Source organism: Oncorhynchus kisutch, linkage group LG6, assembly GCF_002021735.2.
Source record: "Oncorhynchus kisutch isolate 150728-3 linkage group LG6, Okis_V2, whole genome shotgun sequence".
NCBI lineage: Eukaryota > Metazoa > Chordata > Actinopteri > Salmoniformes > Salmonidae > Oncorhynchus > Oncorhynchus kisutch.
In genome coordinates this window covers 61,217,781-61,241,083 of record NC_034179.2, presented here as the reverse complement: position 1 = coordinate 61,241,083, position 23,303 = coordinate 61,217,781, and the positions used below count along the sequence as shown (strand labels likewise).

Below are 23,303 nucleotides of genomic sequence, written 5' to 3'. Positions count from 1 at the left end.
ACAAACTCAGGTATCCATCTCGGTCCTCCTCCTGTTGTATTTCGCAGGTACACGGCATCATCCAATCCAAATTACGTTTCCACTGTACGTTGGTCATGGTTAGAGCATTGGGCCAGTAACTGAAAGGTTGCTGGTTTGACTACTCAAGCCGACAAGGTTAAAAATCTGTCGATGTGCCCTTGAGCAAGACACTTAACCCTAATTTGCTCCCGGGGCGTCGTATTACTATGGCTGACCCTGTAAAACATCACATTTCACTGCACCTATCCGATGTATGTGACAATATTTTCATTTGGTTTTACTTTTACTTGTACTGCTTCCTGCGAAGCACAGCATTGCGAACATGTCTGCTCAAGAAGAGGTCAGCAGGCGTTTGTCCTGTTGTGCAGTCCGTTGTGGTGCGGTACTGCAGTCAGAACAAGGAGATCTTGTCCTTTATGTCCAGAGTGGTACTGGCAGGCTTTATTAAAACCATTTTTGAATGTCTGAACATACCGCTCTGCCAGCCCTTTTGAAGCTGGGTGTCCATGCGTGCTGGTGGAGGGCAGGATTCTGTTCTACCTCACAAACATCTGGAATTCGTTTGACATTAAAGTCTTCGCATTGTCCGTTACGATTTTCACAGGTAACCCGAATGATGAGAACAACTTCTCAGTCTGGTTATGGTAGCATGTGAAGTGATTTGTGACATTCTGAACACTTCTAACCGTTTAGAGTGTGCGTCAACCACTATCATAAACATGGGCTTGCAAAGTCTGTGTAAACATTTAACACTCACCATGGAACTCCCATGGATGCAACAAAACCTGTCATGGTATTTCACACTCCTTGCAGACCGGGTCCACTTCTCTATATCGTTCTGGCCACCAGACAAAGTATTTGTGAGCAAGTGGTTTCGTTTTTACAATGTCCTGGTGTCCTGTGTGTATTGCCCCATAAGAAACACCCTCGTTCCTCCGTGTGTAGAATTTCAAATTTACTTCAACCTGTTCAAGCCAACTCTCCATGATATATTTGTAGACGTTTGAGAGCTCACTCTCCATGTGTGTTGCCCTGGCTAGTTGTGTAGCATTCAGCAGTGCTTCCTCAAAGTGCTCTGTTAGCAGTGTGTGAATGTGAGCTGACACAGTTCCGGCATTACTGGTCTCAGGTAGTAGTCATACGCTGACAAAATGTTGGCCTACCTCTGGATGCAATCATAGGGAGGCTCTTGTGCTCCCCAAACATGGTAAGTAAGGGTTTGTGATTCAATACTGTACAATGCGTCACAAGCCAAAGAAAGAGGTACTCACGAGGCACAGATGTCAATTCAATGTCTATTCCATGTTGGCTCAATGTAATTGAATTGAAATGACGTGGAAACAACGTTGATTCAACCAGTGTGTGCCCAGTGGGTAGTTTTGAGTCACAGTGGACTAAGACCTGATCACTCATCAGCTCTTTTCATTTGTTGAAGGTATCCTGTTCCGGTTGCTTTCAACGCCAAGTCACTTGGTCTTTCAGCAACCTGTACAGTGGCGCTAGAACTGTGCTCTGCTGTGGCACAAAACGCCAATAGTAGTTAACAAGACCCAGAAAGGTCCTCAGCTCCTACACGTTTGTAGGCGCAGGTGCCCCGGGGATAGCTTTGATTTTCTCTGTGGACGGGTGGATTCCTCTGTTATCCAACACATGACCTAGATACTTGATCCGTGTTTTCTCAAATTCACATTTTGACTTTTTCACTTGGAGTCCGTTCTCCTGAGGACGTTGCAGGACCTTTTGTAGGTTCCTCGGGTGCTCCTTTTCATTCCATCCAATCAAGATCCTTCATCAGATTTTCCATAATCCTCTGAAAGATAGAAGGGGCGGAGCTTACCCCGAAAGGTAACCTATTGTGCATTCAGAAAGTATTCAGAACCCTTCACTTTTTCCACATTTTGTTACTTTACAGCCTTATTCTACAATGGATAAAATAAAAACTTTTCCTCATCAATCTACACACAATAGCCCGTAATGACAAAGCAAAAACAGGTTAATAAATGTTGCCAAATTTATTTATTTTTTAAATAAAAAATGAAATACCTTATTTAAATACGTTTTCAGACCCTTTGCTATGAGACTTGAAATTGAGCTCAGATGCATCCTGTTTCCATTGATCATCCTTCACCTGTGGTAAATTAAATTGATTGGACATGATTTGGAAAGGAAAACACCTGTCTATATAAGGTCGCAAGTTGACAGAGGGTGTCAGAACAAAAACCAGGAATTCGAAGGAATTGTCCATAGAGCTCTGAGACGGGATTGTGATCTGGGGAAGGGTACCAACATTTTTTTGCAGCATTGAACGTCCCCAAGAACACAGTGGCCTCCATCATTCTTAAATGGAATACGTTTGGAACCACCAAGACTCTTCCTAGAGCTGGCCGCCCGGGCCAAACCATCTCTGCAGCACTCCACCAATCAAGCCTTTATGGTAGAGTGGCCAGACGGACGGTAAGTATCTATGTACGAGCTCATATGGTGCAACTAGGGCTGTTGCGGTGACCGTATTACCGCCACACCGGCGGTCACGAGTCATGAAGGCAGTCAAATTCCATGTGACTGTTTAGTCACTGTAATTAGGCTTCTCCAAGCTCTGTTGCTGCTGATGGTGATTAGTAGCTGATAAAACTTGCTAACTGCTTGGTACTCAGCAATCTATTATCCCTCTAATCACTATGGTTAGATTTTTGAATACATTTGCATTGATGTCAAACACTTAATGAGAGCCCATGAGCTCACGTTGTGCAATATTTCTATAGGCAATGCAATTGTGAGAAAACAGAGTGATAGCCCTACTAAAAAAAGGAGGATCCCATCAGCTTTCTATAGACTATGCCTACTATATTTTTTTCTCAACATTCCTAATATTAAGCACATTGTTTATCTTGTCATGACTGTCCTGTTCAGATCCAAATAGGTCAGATCAGGTTTGCAATGAATGACTGCAACCACATGCCCTCTCACCCGCAGAAGGGGGAGGAGGAAACTGATGGTGGTTAAAAACTCACGCCGTGTTGTAAATCAAGGTAGAAGATTCAGGTCTCACTCTCCAAATTCATGAAAGGAATGTGCCTTTGTTTCAACAGACTTTTCCAGCCAAAACTCTAATACGTTCTAAAGCGAATACTGGAACAATATTTCGAACATAGAACGTGGGGAGTGGTCAGAGGTGATCTACAGAACACTTATTTTGTGATGCATATTTTTCCCGTCGACCCTGTTTCGAGACAGGTGCATGATAATGGTCCATTCTAAATCAAAACAAATTTCACACATATATTATTTAGTATATGTAAAGATTAAATCAAGAATAGTCTGTTGGGTGACAATATTAGCCTCACTTGTGATGTCACACCCCGATCTGTTTCACCTGTCTTTGTGCTTGTTTCCTCTCCACCCTGATCCGTTTCACCTGTCTTTGTGCTCGTCTCCACCCCCTCCAGTTGTTGCCCATCTTCCCCATTATCCTCAGTGTATTTATACCTGTGTTCTCTGTTTGTCTGTTGCCAGTTTGTCTTGTTTTGTCAAGCCTACCAGCGTGTTTTTCTGTTTTTTAGCCCTCTCGGTTCCAACCTGTTCTGCCTGCCCTGACACCGAGCCCGCCTGCCTGACCCTTCAGCCTGCCATGACCTCGAGCCTGCCTGCCACCATGTACCTTTTGGACTCTGACCTGGTTAATGAACTTCTGCCTGTCCTCGACCTGCCTGCCCCTTGTATTCTAATAAATATCAGAGACTCTGACCATCTGCCTCCTGTGTCTGCATCTGGGTCTCGCCCTGTGTTATAGGAATTATATATTATCACTTTAATGATGCCCAGCATAAGAAACTGCTTTTTTCCCTTAAACTTTTTCGATTCATATTCGCACACCTCATGTAGCCTAGCCCATAGGCCTATATGTGGCCAAATAACTTCTTAAAATTAACCACATTAATCCGCTTTACAAGGGGTTTAAAGCCTAACTGACTTACATAAGTAGGGCATGAGTTTCAAGTTTGGGAAAGATCATTTTCACCATAAATGCAACTTTATATTGAAAGCATTACGTGTATAATCTCATTTGAGGTCAGTGTTTTCTCGCTAATGGAACATTCACGCTTATAGCCTACTGCCATGTGTGCATTGCTGCGCGTATAATGTGAAGAAATAGCCTAATAGTTTATCAACATTTTAAGCTAAACGTTCTGATCTATTGCGTCAGGCACAAAAAGAATGCTAGTGGCTATATTAATTTGGGATCTATTGAACCCCACAACGGTCCCAGACTATGTTTGGAATATTTATTTATCGCACAATAGGGTCAACTTTTGTACTGTGGGACAGTAGGCTAGTGCTTTTGCTGTACGTTAGACCTACTCATCTTGTTGGCTGACGATAAGTAAATGATAGACAGTTCTTCCAGTATCTTCAATAAGGACTTGCACAGTTGTGTCCCCGATGTGTCTGTCTTCACTTGTAGCCTGTGAGAAAGACCTGATCACGTGTCGGAGAGCCATGTGAGTGAGAGGCACTTCGGATTGCGCAGCACTCAGGGAGAAGGACACAATGCATCACTCCAGGCCGCAAAAGGCATGGATTTTTTATAGGGTGCATTACGACAACAAAGGCGATGCCGCCGTGAAATTTGAGGCATTATCAAGTGCTGTCAAATTGTGAATGAGAAACTATTGGAGTGTTTACAGCCTGCGCAAAAAAAAACAAAGCAGAGCTCATGCCTTTCAAGCTACTTTTTTCAAGTCTTAAAATCAAAACAAAGCCCAATGTTTGTAGAACAACTAAAGTTACATTAATAACTCTAAATTAAGCATATTAGGAGTTCCTATGTCACGTCTGCTCCCACTCTTCCCTCCCCCTGGTGCTTGAGGGCGCCAGGTTGTCCTGCATCACGCACTCCTGCCATCCATCACACACACCTGCCTTCCCTCGTCACGTGCATCAGCATTATTGGACTCACCTGGACTCACTTATCACCTGTTAATTTCCTCCCCTATATTTGTCAGTTCCCCAGCTCTGTTCCCCGCTGCTGCACTGTATCATTTTTTGTCTTTAGTATTAGTTTGCTGACGCAGTTCTTGTCTCGTTCCATGTCTGTTTTACTCCCCATACCTGCTTCGTCTCATGTGACAGAATGCAGTAGCATACATACGAAGCATCGGGGAGTACTGGCGTTCCGGTTGGTATGGTGGCATCTGGGTCACCACTGATGGAACCGGGGGTGCCTAGCCAGCTCGTACCATGCCCTAGCTGGCTCGAGAGTCCCTTGCCCTGGTTGGCTCGGATGGCGCCCATCCCACGTTGGGCCTCAGCCGGATCGTCAATTCTTGTTCGCCCAGCCGGTCCAGGAGTTTTTTGGTGACGTCGGGGTGGGTACTGTCATGTCTGCTCCCGCTCTTCCCTCCCCCTGGCGCTTGAGGGCGCCAGGTTGCCCTGCATCACGCACACTTGCCTTCCCTCGTCACGTGCATCAGCGTTATTGGACTCACCTGGACTCACTTATCACCTGTTAATTTCCTCCCCTATATTTGTCAGTTCCCCAGCTCTGTTACCTGCTGCTGCAATGTATTGTTTTTGGTCTTTCTTATTAGTTTGCTGACGCTGTTCCTGTCTCGTTCCATGTCCGTCTTTATTAAATGTTTTACTCCCCGTACCTGCTTCGTCTCTCCAGCATCATCTCATGTGACAACCTATTTCTTTGTTAACTGCGCAACACAGAATAGCCGTATGTGCGCACTCTCTCAAATCGTTTGGAGAAAATATTTGTTCAATTGTTTTCTTCATACTATAAAATGCCAGATGAATTCTAAGCAAATCTTGTTTGCTAAATTAACTAGTGTAGCCCACAGGTGTGTGGCATAACCACATCAGGACCACTCAAAGTATGCTATTCTTTTCTTCTGAAATAATGGTATTTATTGTGAAGGTGTAGGCTATAGGTCTGCATCAGTGGCTTGTAGGCTATGTATGACTCACATAGCCTACAGGAGGCAGTGGCCTCCTGTGAGTCAGCTGTGTCTACACTCTCTGTCTGTGTGTGTTGTGTGACACACCATCTGCATTACTGTGCAGTCTCTCTGGCCTGTGGACAATAACATTGTCAAACTGATCCAGTTTCTCCAACCATCTAGCCAACTGTCCCTCAGGTTGTTTGAAGTTACTCAGCCACCTCAGTGAGCTGTGATCAGTTCTCATTATACATTTCCTCCCCAGCAAAAACTGTCTGAAATGTTTAAGAAACACTACCACAGCAAGAAGCTCCTTCTTGGTAGGTGAATACTTCCTCTCCTGTTTTGACAGTGACCGACTGGCATGTGCTACTACTCTCTCTCTACCCTCGTGTTTCTAGGAGAGGACTGCCCCTATGCCTGTGTCACATGCGTCAGTATCCATTATGAAATCTAGATTTGGGTCAGGGAAAGCAAGTATGGGGGATGTGGTAAACTTGGAATTTAATTTGTTAAAGGCAACTTCAAACGCTGCGTTACATTCAAACATTTTCCCCTTATCTGTCAAACTGTACAAAGGCTCCGTCATAGCTGCAAAATCTGGTATGAACCTCCTGTAGTATGACGCCAGGCGTAAAAAGATTCTGTCTCTGTTTTCATGGGGTCAGTCGACACTAGATGATGTATCCCAGGTACCTCACCTGTGACCTGAACAAATGGCACTTAGATGGCTTCATCTTAAGTCCTGCATGATCCAAACCTTGTCTAAACACTTCACATGCTCTTGGAATGTACGACCAAACACTATGATGTCGTCTAAGTACACCAAACATGTTGTCCACTGTAAATCAGCCAAAACCAGGTCCATGAGACCCTGGAAGCTGCTTGGAGCATTTGTCAACCCAAACCCCATTATCTGGAACTCGAAAAGTCCTCTCATTGTCATAAAAGCAGTTTTGCAACGATCCTCGGGGTGCATCTCGATTTGCCAGTAACCACTGGCAAAGTCTAAAGTGGAAAACCACTGAGCACCGGAAAGCAAGTCCAAGGTCTCATCGATCATAGGAAACAGATAAGCATCTTTTAGTGTTCTCATTTAACCTTCTGTAATCCGCACAGAACCTGATTGAGCCTTCCTTCTTTCTTACTAACACCACTGGTGCTGCCTATGGACTGCTGGATGGGTAAACTATTCCCCTTTCTAACATATCCTGCAAATGCTCGTCAAACTCTGCTTGCAGATGAACAAGCACCCGCCTCAATGCTCATTTGATAGGCCTGGTGTCCCCTGTGTCAATCCTATGCTGGACTAGTTTAGTGCCGCCCAAGTCAAAATCACCAGTGCTAAACATTCCCACATACCTCCCCACCATTTCCTTTACAACTCTCAGCTGCATCGCAGTTAGCTGGCTGCAATCTATATAAGATAACTAACGAGACTGCCCCAGGAGAGCTCCTGATCAACATGTGTACTTGGTGCATTGAGTTGGTTGGAACATCTCCAGCGCGCTGATAATAAATAATTATTAATTTAAGTGTAGAATTTCCATGACACTACCAACAGGTTACTTGTATCAGTGACTAACGCAGGGCTCAAGAAGACCCTCAGTTTTGTCATTTTTTTACTGTACCCTCAACTTTACCAGTTATAAACATTTCACTTCTGGATGGGATAATCGTGCCATTCATCAACACCACTTAACACACTCCCCCTGCCACTCCCCTGAAAATCAAGGGAATCTGCTTCCCCAAAACACGTGTTTTCTTTTTCACGTCAAGTACAGCCCCATATTTTACCAGAAAGTCTGTCGCTATCAGTACACACTGGTCTGCGTTGCTAGCAATGACAAAGTCCCAGGTCAGATTCAATGTTCATGACTGTGGACCAGGTCTCCAAGACTGAGAGATGTCTGTGAGATGACTGTCCATTTGCTACTTTAAAAACTTCTCTAGGATAGGGGGCATCATTTGGAATTTTGGATGAAAAGCATGCTCAATTTCAACTGCCTGTTACTTATCCACAGAAGATAAGATATGCATATTATTAGTAGATTTGGATAGAAAACACTCTAATTTCTAAACTGTTTGAATCATGTCTGTGAGTATAACAGAACTTATGTAGCAGGCGAAACCCGAGGACAAACCATTCAGATTTTCTTTTTGAGGTCACCCTCTTTTCAATGAGTTTTCATTGGGATTCCAGATTTCTAAGGGACTTGCTTGCAGTTCCTACCGCTTCCACTGGATGTCACCCGTCTTTAGAAATTGGTTGAGGTGATTCCATTGTGTAATGAAGAAGTACGGCCATCTTGAACAAGTGTCACATCATATTTGATAGAGGCGCAAGACCAGAAAGCATGCTTGAGTTTGTTGTCTTCCTGTATTGAACACAGATCATCCCGTCTTCAATTTTATTGATTATTTACTTTAAAAAATAGTTTGAAATGTTTTGGTAAAGTTTACAGATAACTTTTGAGATTTGCGCAAGTTGGAACCGGTGTTTTTCTGGATCAAACGCGCCAAATAAATGTACATTGTGGATATATATGGACGGAATTAATCGAACAAAAGGACCATTTGTGATGTTTATGGGACATATTGGAGTGCCAACAGAAGAAGCTCGTCAAAGGTAAGGCATGATTTATATTTTTATTTCTGCAGTTTGTGTCGTGCCTGCAGGGTTGAAATGTTCTCTCTTTTGTTTACTATGGTGCTATGCTCAGATAATAGCATCGTTTGCTTTCGCCAAAAAGCCTTTTTGAAATCTGACATGTTGGCTGGATTCATAACACGTGTAGTTTAAATTTGGTATCTTACATGTGTGATTTCATGCAAAAAAATTTTTTATATGAATTTATTTGAATTTGGCGCTCTGCATTTTCTCTGGCTTTTGACGTTTGCGTCCCACATATCCCAGAGAGGTTTAACCATGCTTTGGTATGGTTGCAATGTACCACTTATCTCCAGTAGCATTTCTCCATACCTGTTCATGTTCCATGGAAACCTGGACCCCGAGTCCACCACGAACTCATACTCTGGGTCGGCAAATTTGCACTCCAGGTAAACCCCACTCTCCACCACACTTGATGTAATTCTCGCTGTGGACTGGTCAGCTGTGCATGTAGTTGAATCCAATGCTGTGCTGACATGGAAAAGGAAAGGACAGTTTTTTCATGGGCAATGACATTTCCAGCAGGCCCTGCTATTGGTCGACGTAGGTCATCCTCTGTCGCTCCCGGGGAAGCTAGATCTCCCTCTCCCTGGTCCGGTCTGTATCCTCCCGTGGCGTTTGCCGTTGCTACTGTAGAAGACCCTGGAAACACTCTGCTGCTTTGGTATGTCCGCCTCTGATGTGGCTGCAAAATACTGCACCTTAGTCCGCAACTGTGCAACGCTCTCACGCAATGACTCAAACATCTCTTTTGGAACTCTGACATTCTCTCCAACTTGAGGCAGAGTTACCTTGCTTGTTCACATGTTCACTTTTTTATTGTGCAGTGTCTTCACTTGCCAGCATTTCTAGCTGCTTTATCTGATCAAGCTCTGTAGCCATGCTAATGGCCTCTTCCAACGTTTCTGGTACTGCCTTGCGCAGGTGCATACGCAGATCACTGCACCCAATGTATGTAATAAAACGGTCTCGTGCCAGCGAATTACGTGTGCTCGTGCTATAATCTGGATAAGCCTTTGAAGCTAGCCTGCTTAAATCATGCCCAAAGTCATGAATGCACTCAACGACTTTACCTTTTCTGTCCTGAAAAAATGCATGATTCCAGTCAGCATGTGCCGGTGGCTCAAAATGCCTCTGCAAAGCCACTTTCACACTGTTCTAATCATTCTTGGTATCCTGAGGTAAAGTACTACAAAATCTCTGCTCATTTCCCCTCAGCAACAGCATGAGAAAGTTCAGACGATCTACCGCTCACCATCCATTCACTTGCGCTGCTAACTCAAATTGTTCAATCAACACAGTCCATTCGTCTTCTTTCCCCTCGAAAGATTCTGACATGAACACTGGCTGGTCAATCCGACTGTCCATGGCATCCGGCTGATCCACCACCGGCTGTCGGTCGGCCAGTGGTTGTTGATTGCTGTTCCCGGGTTGTTCAACTTTTCCCTCCATTTTCCAACGCAGCTAACCAGCTAAAATTAGCCAAGCTCGTAAGTTGTTAGCTAGTTCACGTGCAGATCCCACCATTGCCACCAATTTGTAACGAGCCTGTTAAAGCCAACGAAAATCACACGTAGTTTGACTAGCGTAAACAGTCCTAGGACACTGATTTCCCATAATTAACCAAGTTGTAATTTATTTGGATGAACACAGACAGTGCACCCCAGCACTGACCCGCCGCACAATCGCCTCACCAAAGACTCTCCCTCAGCATGCTCCAGCATCCTCACATACAGCAACTAATTTGCATAACATTGTGTGATAGCCTGAGAGACTTTTGAATGTGTAAAACATTACACTATGAAAGAGCAAGTTGATAAAGATTTTGGATTCCCAGTAGATTACAACGGCATTGGACAAATAGTTGCTTCTAGCTCTGTCAAGTTGGTTGTTGAGCATAGTTAGACAGCCATTTTCAAGTCTTGCTGTAGACTTTCAAGTCAATTTAAGTCAAAGCTGTAACTAGGCCACTCGGGAACATTTAATATCGTCTTGGTAAGCATGTTATTGTCCTGCTGAAAGGTGAATGTCTCCCAGTGTCTATTGGAAAGCAGACTGAACCAGGTTTTCCTCTAGGATTTTGCCTGTGCTTAGTTCTATTTCATTTATTTTTATCCTATAAAAACTCCCTATTCCTTGCCGATAATAAGCATACCCATGACATGATGCAGCCACCACCATTCTTGAAAATATGAAGAGGGGTACTTAGTGATGTGTTGTGTTGGATTGGATTTGCCTCAAACATAACACTTTTTATTCAGGACATAAAGTAAATTTATTTAGTGCCTTATAGCAAACAGGATGCATGTTTTGGAATATTTTTATTCTGTACAGGCTTCCTTCTTTTCACTCTGTAATTTAAGTTAGTATTGTGGAGTAACTACAATATTTTTTATATATCATCAGTCGTCTCCTATCACAGCCATTAAATTCTGTAACTGGTTTAAAGTCACCATTGGCCTCACGGTTTCCTTCCTCTTCGGCACCTGAGTTAGGAAGGACGACTATCTTTGTAGTAACTGGGTGTATTGATCCACCACCCAAAGTGTAATTAATAACTTCACCATGCTCAAAGGGATATTCAATGTCTGCTTTTTATTTAATTTTTACCCACCTACCAATTGGGGCCCTTCTTTGCGAGGTATTGGAAAACCTCCCTAGTCTTTGTAGTTGAATCTGTGTTAGAAATTCACTGCTCGACTGAGGAACCTTACAGGATTTTATGCGTGGGGTACAGAGATGAGGTATTCATTCAAAAACATGTTAAACACTATTATTGTAAACAGAGTGAGTTCATGCAACTTATTATGTGGCTTTTTAAGCATATTTTTACTCCTGAACTTCTTCAGGCTTGCCATAAGAAAGGAGTTGAATATTTATTGACTTTTAGCTTCAAATTTTGTATTCATTTGTAAAAAGTTCTAAAAACATAATTCAACTTTTACATTATGGGGTATTTTGTGTAGACCAGTGACACAATCTGAATTTAATCCATTTTAACCCACAAAATACTTTGAAGGCACTGTAAATGCATTAACTATTTATAAAAATAAATCTATTCGTGGTTTATAAACTCTATCATTTGTTTACAAGCTTGAAAGCTGTACTTTTAGTTTATGGTTGACACAGCTTGTTGGCCATTAGCCAATCAGTGTTTCTCAACTAGTTCAAATCACATGAATGCATCCAACTGGTATTTACAAATTCACTACTGGTAAAATTTCCACATCGCACATGGTTAAAAATGCAGCATCAGAGTGAAAGTGTTACTTTTTTTGTACCTTATTTAACTAGGCAAATCAGTTAAGAACACATTCTTATTTACAATGACGGCCTACACTGGCCAAACCCGGACGACGCTGGGCCAATTGGGCGCCGCCCTATGGGACTCCCAATCACAGCCGGTTGTGATACAGCCTGGAATCGAACCAGGGTGTCTATAGTGACTCCTCTAGCACTGAGATGCAGTGCCTTAGACCGCTGTGCCACTCGAGGAACCTACATTGTCCAATATAACAATCCGGTCAGAGCAGACAATGCAAGGAACATTGTGAATGCTGAACATTGTTTTCCCGCTGTACCAAAACCGAACTGTGACCGTAAAACCCCAATACCTACTGATACGTGGGTTTGGTGAACTGATACACCCCTATTAGGAACAAAAAAAAAAAGAATATACGTTTCAATATGAACATCTCCACATAGCCTATCTTCCCTATAGGTTTACATTAAAATGAAATGAAAATGCAAAAATACAGTTCTAAAAATGTAATAGGTCTTAGTTTGTATCGATGGATGTTCGTCTTATCTCAATCGCCCACTGGAGTTTATAGTTTACTAATTACTTACTTTTTTTACCACTACATCACTGATATTAATACAAAATCTTAATAGTCTAATATTTCATGTGAATGTGATAATGCAATGACTGTGTGCTCCATTGATGTCTGTTTGTGCGGAGCTTGATTAGTAATGCCTAGGAATAGAAACGTGAACGCTATGTAATTTGAGAAAATAACTATGTGAAGGGTTGATGATTTTATACAATTCATCATTACAACTGACTGAACAGTTGCTGATTCTGTGTGTCATTGTGAATAATGAATCATATTTCCCCCCTTTTAGGGGTATAACATTACAATTGTATAGCTAATAGGCTATGTGTTCCTAGATTCCGCTCTTTCCGGACATCACTAAAACTCAAACCCTGGTAAATGGCTCTGCCTGCATATACAGTACAATTCATAAGACAAAATCAATGAAAATATGATACAATGTCAAACAAAATAAAATACAGCACAACACAAATATTCCAGAAAAACGTACATTCTTCAGTAAGAAGGTCCCCAAGCAATATTAAATTACCGAGCTGTACCAGAACATCCAATTCTAATGTATTTTGTAGTTGGTTCCAGCAATGAGGTGTATTAAAACTAAAAGCGGATTATCCTAGTTCGGTGAGGACCTGAGGTTTGGTATCGCATGATTTTATACTTTAACAAGTTAGTTAAATCGGAAGCTTAGTAGTAGAGCTTTGGAAACTAAAAGGGAGTAATGAAGTGATCTACGGGATTTTAATAATGAGGACCAGCCAACCTTTTGATACAGGATACAGTGATGAGGATTAAATCAGTCACCTGTGATAAAATGAAGGGCACTATGGTAGATGGTTTATGAGTAATGGCTGCTGCATTCTGATAAATGGTGTCACAATAGTCAAGAACTGGCAGGAAAATTGAATGTACTGTACAATTGGCTTCTTGCTATTTAGGGACAGGCAAGACCCATTTCTAAAAGAAAAAAGAAGCCCACTTTAAATCTTAGCTTTTTAACTAGCACGTCTCTGTTTTTTAAATGTTAAATCGAGTGAAGATTATTATGGCCTAGTATGTGCCACGTAAACAGCTGGTAACTGAGTTGTTTCGAAATCTGGTAACTAAGTTCATTCAGAATCTGGTAACTTGTGTTCTAGACATTGTCAACAAACATGGTGTATAATTGAGCAATAAAACCAGAGGAGGTGTAGTATATTGCCAATATACCACGGCTAAGGGCTGTTAATATGCACGGCGCAACAAAGAGTGCCTGGATGCAGCCATTAGCCTTGGTATATTGGCCATATACCACAAACCCCCGAGATGCCTTATTGCTATTATAAACCGGTTACCAACGTAATTAGAACAGTAAACAGTAATTTGTCATACCTGTGGTATACGGTCTGCTATACCACGGCATTCAGAGCTCAAACCAACCAGTTTATAACTAGTATTTTTCAGCGACATCATACCTCCAGGTGATATCATTCTTTTTCCAGCTCAGCCCGGTCAAAGCATATCTCTTTTTCCTCTTCCTCCTTCTCTTCCTCAGGTCTTCCGTTCCGACAATGTCAGGCAGGGAACAGCGAGGGGTCTTCATCAAAGAAAGAGTAGCATGGTCTGAGGGAGGAGAGGGAGGGGGGCCAGAGAGAGGGGGAGAGATAGAGGACATTCATATTTTTATAATTATATTATATTCTTTCATCAGTGTGTACAATAACAGTTAGGGTGGAGAAACAAAGATGAAGTTATCCAGGCTCACTATATATATATATATATATATATATATATATATAATTACACACACACACACACACACTACTGGTCAAAAGTTTTAGAACATCTACTCATTCAAGGGTTTTTATTTATTTTTACTATTTTCTACATTGTAGAATAATAGTGAAGACATCAACTATGAAAGAACACATATGGAATCATGTAGTAACCAAAGAAGTGTCGAGATGAGATTCTTCAAATAGCCACCCTTTGCCTTGATGACAGCTTTACACACTCTAGACATTCTCTCAACCATTTTGTTTAATAACATTTAGGTATTTTGTCCATTTAGCAATTAAAACATGTTTTTTTTCCAATTAAACATAGACTCAGCGTTGCAAAAGTATGCTAAAGAGTTTACCCAGTGTTCCTGTCTCCTCTAGCCCAGCAAACCTCTGCATCTGGCGGAAAGCTTTCTGGATGCCCTCCCTGGTCTGGAGCCTCTCTGTGCGGGGGTCCGGAGGGGGCAGGTACCCATACCGACTCAGCCAGTCCTCCACAGAGAGAGAGACACACATACATGCACAGAGTGATTCCTAATTCCTTGATATATTACAGAATAAGTAGTGATTAAGTGTGTTTGCATATGTGGAAGAAACACAAATGTTTGTGGAAAAAGACAGCTCAAGAATGATACCACACACACACACACACACACTGTGAAACTATCTCCAGTATGCATATACACTGGCCTCAGTTCCAAGGAATATTGTAAACATGCACCACTATATGCAATTTATTGTTAAACATTAGCCTGCCCACATGAGTCCAATGAGCTTTTCTTTTGTTTAAAACACATAACTACCATGAGCTTTTCTTTACGTTTAAAACACATAACTGAAACATAACATTTATGGGCAACACCACAGTCAAATAATTCAATGCAAATGGCAGTATGGATCTAGTGTAAATCATTAGTAGAGTCCCAATACTAGCATTGAACATAGTATGCCAATCTGGCTATTTGAACAATGCCTATTGTATGAAAACGTATTTAATATCTAATGTGTACATCTCACATGTCATATGAATCTGAGGGAATGTCATAAATGCGAATAATGAAGGTTATTAAATTGGTTGTCATTACCGGACTGGAAGAAGCGTGTAGGGTTTCCTACTTACCACTCCACGAGAGTACTGGTCAGCCGTTGGGGCACACAGCCCGATGGAGATTGTTAGAAGGAGCCCTGCTCCGCTCACCAAGAGCAGACGATGATAACACATAACTAACCTGAAAATGCGTTTGCTCACCACGACCTCTGGTAAAGATGGGCTACACCGGATGTCCGTTTCATTCCACAGAGTGTGTGACCACTTGAGCAGTCAAATGCTTGACTCATAACCGTTGGCTTCTCGGTGGACACTCAACCTGAAACCTTTGCAGCTCTCTGGATAACTCTGATGAATCAAATAAATAAATAGATATAAACAACCTTTTTCCTGAGTAAGCAGAGAAAGCACAAGATGGGGAGAACAGTTCCTCAGAATAGTTGAAGATGCTTCTTTAGCAGAGCTCTGTCTCGGTCTGTTTTTCTCTTGCAACATCCCCTGAGACTAGGCTGGGCCTGCGCATGGATGGACATACTGTATAGATCAATAGGATGCACTTATAGACAGCAGCCCCACCCCACCCTTTTTCTCTGGGTTCATTTTCTCATCCACTCCATTCTGGTAAACAAACACACACATACACTTTTTTTTGTTTCCTCTCACTCTGCAGAGCACTTGTTTAGAAGGTGGACATGTAAACAGCTTATCCTGTATGTTGCTCTGTATACCCCATCCTGAAAAGGAGCTGTCCCACACTGCATCGAACCCATACTCCGCCTCTGATCCCGGGGATGATAAGTTCAAGAGTACAAACGTCTTCATAGAGTATGTCCAAATTGATGCCAAACGATGATGTCATCGGCGTACAGAGGCGACGGCAAACCGGCAAGAGAACTGACCCTGTGTCATACACATACCCACATGAGTTCAGCAGAACCCACAACACAGACGGTAACAGTATTCACCACATATTTTTCATTCAAAGCAGAGAGATGTGTATCTTTTTGTGTCACCACTGTAGAGGGCCAGACGAGATGAAGGAGAGAGGAGGGATGGAATGTAAGAAATAATCAATAGAGGGTCTGAGAGAGGATATGAATGGGGGCGAAGTATGGGTTCCACTCCTTCCTGTTTGCTGGGGCTGATGTTTGACACCCCCCGGGGAGAATTCCAACCTGTTGAGTATTGTGTTTATAAAAATAGATTAGATAGAGGATGTTTATGAGGAAGATTAAAACAGAGGAAGACAGCTGGGGATTTACGGAAAGAAAGAACGCAATACATACACTACATTACCAAAAGTATGTGGACACCTGCTTGTCAAACATCTTATTTGAAAATCATGGGTTATTATGGAGTTGGCCCCCCCTTTCCTGCAATTACAGCCTCCACTCTTCTGCGAAGGCTTTTCACTAGATGTTGGAACATTGCTGCAGGGACTTGCTTCCATTCAACCACAAGCGCATTAGTGAGGTTGGGCACTTTTATTATTACACCTTTATTTAACCAGGCAAGTCAGTTAAGAACAAATTCTTATTTTCAATGACGGCCTAGGAACAGTGGGTTAACTGCCTGTTCAGGGGCAGAAAGACAGATTTGTACCTTGTCAGCCTTGTATGTACCTTGTCACTGATTTGGGTGATTAGGGGTTGATGTTTGATGTTTGATGGGGTTGAAGTCAGGGCTCTCTGCAGGCCAGTCAAGTTCTTCCACACTGACCTCAACAAACCATTTCTGTGTAGACTTTGCCTTGTGCACGGGGGCATTGTCATGCTGAAACAGGAAATGGCATTCCCCAAACTGTTGCCATAAAGTTGGAAGTACAGAATTGTCTAGAATGTACACTGTAGCGTTAAGATTTTCCTTCCCTGGAACTAAGGGGCCTAGCTCGACCCATGAAAACAGCCCAAAACCATTATTCCTCCACCAAACTTTACAGTTGCAACTATGCATTTGGGCAGATTGCTCAAATAAACAGCAAATTTGGTTGAAAAAAAAAACAGATAAAGCAACACCTCTCCCCTATTTGACTTAAATAGTTTCTGTGTATGCATTGATATGTAGGCTGTGTGTGCCTTTAAAAAAAAAGTATGTAGTTCTGTCCTTGAGCTTTTCTTGTCTATTAATGTTTTGTATTATGTCATTCTGTATTATGTTTTATGTGAACCCCAGGAAGAGTAGCTGCTGCTTTTGCAACAGCTAATTGGGATCCTAATAAAATACCAAACCCAGATTTGTCTGTCGGACTGCCAGATGGTAAAGCGTGATTCATCACGCCAGAGAACGTGTTTCCATTGCTCCATAGTCCAATGGCAGTGAGTTTAAACTACTTCACCGAAGCTTGGCATTGCGCATGGTGATATTAGGCTTGTGTGCGGCAAATCGGCCATTGAAACCCATTTCATGAAGCTCCAGATGAACAGTTGTTGTGCTGATGTTGCTTCCAGAGGCAGTTTGGAACTCGGTAGTGAGTGTTGCACCCGAGGACAGATGATATTTGATTTCCATGTACTGTACCTTACTGAACTCTCGAGCAGGTGACTTGATGGTTTGGTGTGCTATGTTTAGGGCAAAAATAAAAAGGACCTCCTATGCCACTGACTCTAGAACACAGCAGTGTGTGTGTGTGTGTGTGCGCGCATTAGGGATGTGTCACGGTCGTCCTCCTCTTCATTTGAAGAGGAGAGGCGAGAAGGATCGGAGGACCAAAATGCGGAGTGGTATGTGTTCATGATGAATATTTAATAAAAGAAAGCACTGAACACAGAATACAAACTATACAAAAACAATAAACAAATAACGACCGTGAAGCTATAAATGAGACCTGTGCTGACACAAGCAACTAACATAGACAATCACCCACAAACAAACAGTGAAACCCAGGCTACCTAAGTATGATTCTCAATCAGAGACAACTAATGACACCTGCCTCTGATTGAGAACCATACTAGGCCGAAACATACAAATCCCCAAATCATAGAAAAACAAACATAGACTGCCCACCCCAACTCATGCCTTGACCATACTAAATAAATACAAAAACAAAGGAAATAAAGGTCAGAACGTGACAGGATGCAACAGTACAGTGGGCCCACTGATCGGTATGCATCACGGTTTGTGACCGACGGTAACAGTACGGTATCTTTATATTTAAGAAAAAAATACAAAAACACATCACCCTTTAAACAATGAACTCTTTATTTTTCCTAAAGAACCACATAAAACTTTCCATTCAGAAATGGCAGCATGACTGGCTAGGGGAGTCAAGGGGAGAAAAACATTCAAATTAAAAGTGCTTCTTAGCTTTGAGAACCTGTAGGTGCTTTGAATTCTCTATTTTAAATTAACAGGGTACATACTTGTATTGCCTATACAATCTTTGGCTATGAATACTCCCACTGCTTTTGTTAGTTCTTTATGTTTTGTTGTTGGAAGGCAGCAGCGAGAGATTGTTCCAGATCAACTGTAATGTCAATACCCTTGTAAAGCACAATTTCTCCCCTTTCCAACAGAATCAATTACATGACCTAAACGCTGCCCGTTTCTGCATAATTCAAGCAGGCAATGAGCCCCGTCGGGTCTTTTTAAAAATGGCGGGTGGGGAAGTGAAACTAATGCGTGATAGTGAGAAGGAGAGATGTTGTGTGGGGAAATTGCCTTTTTTCACTCGATCTGTCCAACTTATCGCCTCTAAAATGTAAATGAAACACTATAAAGAGTTTATAAAATGTGTCATTACATACCTATTTGAAGGTTTGTGTCGAATTTGAATCTGGTTTTTAGGGCGGTGCTAAAGTGATCTTAGAAGTAAACAGCGGCTTTGAGAATGATGATCTCATGCAATGATGAAGAAAAAAATGACTAGGTATCCCCCCCTTACCCTGTCACTGTCCATTTCTTGTTTTTAAATGATGAGAGAAGTGCTACATACACCTGGTGGAGAGAGATTGTAAGACAGAAATAGTTGCTTTATGCGTGCTGTACGTTATGGCATGACACGTCACGATGTAACGGAGGGTCAGTTTTTTCAACTTTTCTCCAATAGTATAGAGCCATTACCATGTCGATCAACGTTTGAATAGAAACCTAGTTCACACCCCCGATTTTGACGTCAACACAGTCTCATTAGTTTTCTTTGTAGCCTCGTTTGAATGTTGCGGTTGCGCACATTTGTAGGAATGGGGTGAGTTTACGTTAAATGACATCATGTTAGAAGTGTTTCCACTCAAGTAGCCGACAGTGTCAAAGCAATGCTTGCAGACTGTACTTTGTTTGTTTACGGTCTTCATCGTATTGAACGCTGAATCCAAAATGTTCCCACACAGCGGATTTGAAAGACGGCGGTGCCTCTTCAAATTTGCTCCGCTCTGTCTCGCTAGCGCTCAACATTGTCACGTTGTAGCTGAGAGAATTTTGGTTTTAGTTTCCCCATCTCTTCCTGGCACCCATTTAGGGAGGTTTCCTACTGAGATGTCATTGCAAATTGTCCATTGGTTGTTTAAGGGGCAGGGGGTTGCGGTCACTACGGTTGCCACATTGAGAAATTGCTGTGGAGTAAAGTTTGTCAGCCCTCAGGAGCCCCATAACGGCCTGGTGCCCCAAGCAGTTGCCTGCCAAGCTACACGTCTAATTGTGTGGATTTGAATGTATAACGTGCGTGTAGTCTGCAACGCAATAAGCAAATTATAGGAAAATGACAGGCATATCGTAATTCCGCGGTTCACGTGTGCGTATTGAACCGTAGGGGGCGTACCGAACTGTTTGACAACATACTGTCTACCGTTGCATCCCTAGTGTGCATGCATGTGTGTGTGTGTGTGTGTACTCACCCATGTCTGCCTCCAGGTCAGGTAGACTAGATGTGTTCACAGGTGTTCCTGCTGTAGGGGTTGCAGTAGCCGATCTCAAAGTCAAAGGTCTTGAGGATCAGGTCTCTGAAGTCATGCCTCTATCAGACGAAAGTTCACTACCCTGCTGCCCACCGTAAGCTCTAGTCTGAGAGAGAACACCAGACAGATGTTAATATACACAGAGCTTAGACACACAGTACAGTCGTTCACAGTTACATGCATGTATGTACATGCATACAATTTCAGCTACATCATCAGTACTTACATTAACACAATATTCACTCCTACATTAACACAAAAACTCATAACAAAAGACATACACATGCTCACATAGACGCATCCTCATCTCACATTGATTAACTGCTACTTGAATGAGTCATTATTCACTCATTTTACAGATATAAAAGCCCATATCAAAGGGATAGACTACGTTGCTCTTAGGGTCAGAAAAGACGCGGTGAAACGATACTGCATCCTTTGATCAAATTCCATCAAGTCCTACATTTCCGGCAGAGAGAGAAAAAGATAGGGAGAGAAGGAGATGTGGATAGGAAGAGATTGTTTAAACTTGAATGTAGCAAGAACCATTGAATAACAAAAAATACTGTACATTACATTATTTAAGTAATGAAAAACTATTTCAGTAATACTTCCAAGAATTGGAAATTGTTCTCATTGTTCAAATTCCCGACTTTCCCTTCACTACCATCCTATCTTCTCTATTGTTCCAATTCATTTTTTCGCACAGTGCGAGAAAAATAACGAACACTTCACACATTAATTGGTGGTTGCACACCAGTCATAATTTTCCTGCATATGTAGCCGATGTGAAATTGCTAGCTAGTTAGCGGTGGTGCGCGCTAGTGGCGTTTCAATCGGTGACGTCACTTGCTCTGAGACCTTGAAGTAGTGGTTCCCCTTGCTCTGCAAGGGCCGCGGCTTTTGTGGAGGGCGGCAGATTTAGGGTCATAAAATATTGTGTTGATGAAATGTTGGTGGCGGGAGGATTTGAATAAAGAGAGAACAATCCCTTAAATATATCTACAGGCTACAGGTTTATCTTTCATTATTTTAGGCTCTCTCGCATTAGTGCGGTAAGCCTAAGCTTTAGGGCCTGACAGGCTTACAAGTGCCAAATAGCCTACCCAATCGCCAAATGCTTTTTGGGAATGGTTAGAAAAAGTTAATATAGAAGAAAAAGAAACGCACACCTATTATGGCGAGGTGCTGGCTAGCGGAGTAGAACACTTGAAGATAAAAGGGAGCAGCACACGCTAGGAGCTCGGATGCAAAAATGTAATTACCAACGTTTCGACAGCCAAGCTGTTTCATTTTTAAAAAGCCTTTATTTAACTAGGCAAGTCAGTTAAGAACAAATTCTTATTTTCAATGACGTCCTAGGAGCAGAAGGACAGATTTGTACCTTGTCCGCTCGGGGATTTGAACTTCCAACGTTCCGGTTGTCCAACGCTAGTCCAACGCAGTAACCACTAGGCTACCCTGCCGCCCCCATCATCAGGGTATAATCACAAACACTGCGGTTTATATAGTGCCAAAAGACACAGGTGTCTGTAATCATGGCCAAGAGTGGCCTAATATCATTGGTTAATTATCCAATATTAAAATGGCATACAAAGAACAGCATACAAACAAGAAATGGATAGCATACGATCATAAATTCATTTTCGACTACACAAGCTTACAAACAATTACAATGGCAAAGTCACAATAATCACAAGAATGGCTTCAGATCCAAGTCTACGTATAGTCACAACGCATCTACATATAGTCACTCTTAGTGATTATGTGCGTCAAGTCACTCTCCATGGCAGACGCAGGAGGGATGCCGCTTACTTCGATCCACCCCCGTCTGATCAACGCTCTACAAACCATCGGCTTCCAGTGGTAGTTTTTTATTCAACGAGAGACTGGACCGAACGAAGGGCGGAGGCGGCCGCAGGCACGCGCATCGACGAGATGCCGCACCGGACGGGGTAAGAAGAAACTACTATCAGAGGCAGAGGAGACCGTTCACACGGTCCCAGAACCCACGGGACTGAGTGTCTTTAATTTATCAAGCAAGATATTGAGCCCTGCCCATGTCTCTTTGCTTAATAAAGGGTTATCTTTTTTGCCTTACAACCCAGTGCAACGATTTTGATGTTAAGGTAGATATGTTTAAGTTTTTTGGAAACATCCGTTTAAGGGAATACTTCAGCTCCCCTAATTCTGACACTTCCATTGAACCAGTAGGTTGCTCTCCTTGCACATACTCCGACTCCTTTTAGAAGCAAGAGTTATTTTATTCACCCAGCCAATCACTCTATCGAGACATATTGCAGACTTGTGGAAAAAGATGTTGGACATCTCCTTAAGAATAAACAGGGGCCTAAATCTTTCCATAATTTAACTAAGGATGAAAAACAAGCTTTGCTTGATTTACAATCCGATATGTCAGTCCTTATTCGTCCTGCTGATAAGGGTGGGTCGGTTGTGCTCATGGATAGGACAGTTTATGTAAATGAGTGTCATAGACAGCTGCTTGACAACACCTTTTACAAGAAACTCAGAAGTTACCCTACTTCACAATTTCAGAATACTATCTTTACTGTCCTAGATGGGTATTTAAGTTCTGATCAGATAACCAAAAAAGAACATTACTTTTTGTCTACACAACACCCTAAAATTGCCACTTTCTACACTTTGCCGAAATTACACAACAATGTTACAAAACCTCCAGGACGCCCTATTGTAGCGGGCATTGATGCATTAACGGCCCCTCTATCTACTTTTATTGACTTTTTTATTCGACCACTCGCAGAACAGCTTCCCTCCGTTGTAAAGGACACCAGCAGTATCATCTCTATCATTGAATCTCTTGATCCTCTCCCTGAGAATAACTTGTTAGTTACTTTTGATGTTGAGTCGTTATACACAAATATTCCACACGAGGGCGCTAATAAAGCTATGGAACATTTTCTTCTGCAACGTGACCCTAATGAACTACCTTCCAGTGCATGCATTATAACATTGGCTGAAATAGTACTCATACATGACTATTTCATGTTTCTAAATTATTTCGTAATTCAGACGAAGGGTACTGCTATGGGATCCCCCATGGCTCCTAACTATGCTAATTTGTATGTGGGTTACATGGAGAAACAGTCTTTTCAAT

The 23,303-nt window shown here is 42.2% G+C and overlaps 1 protein-coding gene across 1 annotated transcript in view; it reads right to left on the bottom strand.

The window, feature by feature from the left end:
• Positions 1–16,676, bottom strand: part of mmp25a (matrix metallopeptidase 25a) — a 34,334-nt gene extending 17,658 nt beyond the window's left edge. Inside the window, exons 1-3 of the mRNA XM_031827062.1 lie at positions 15,351–16,676; positions 14,590–14,722; positions 13,925–14,072 (exon numbers count right to left, since the gene is read on the bottom strand). Of these exons, the coding sequence (XP_031682922.1) occupies positions 13,925–14,072; positions 14,590–14,722; positions 15,351–15,452 (383 nt within the window). The 5' untranslated portion in view covers positions 15,453–16,676. The remainder of the gene's footprint in view (positions 1–13,924; positions 14,073–14,589; positions 14,723–15,350) is intronic.
• Between the last annotated feature and the right edge of the window lie 6,627 nt (positions 16,677–23,303).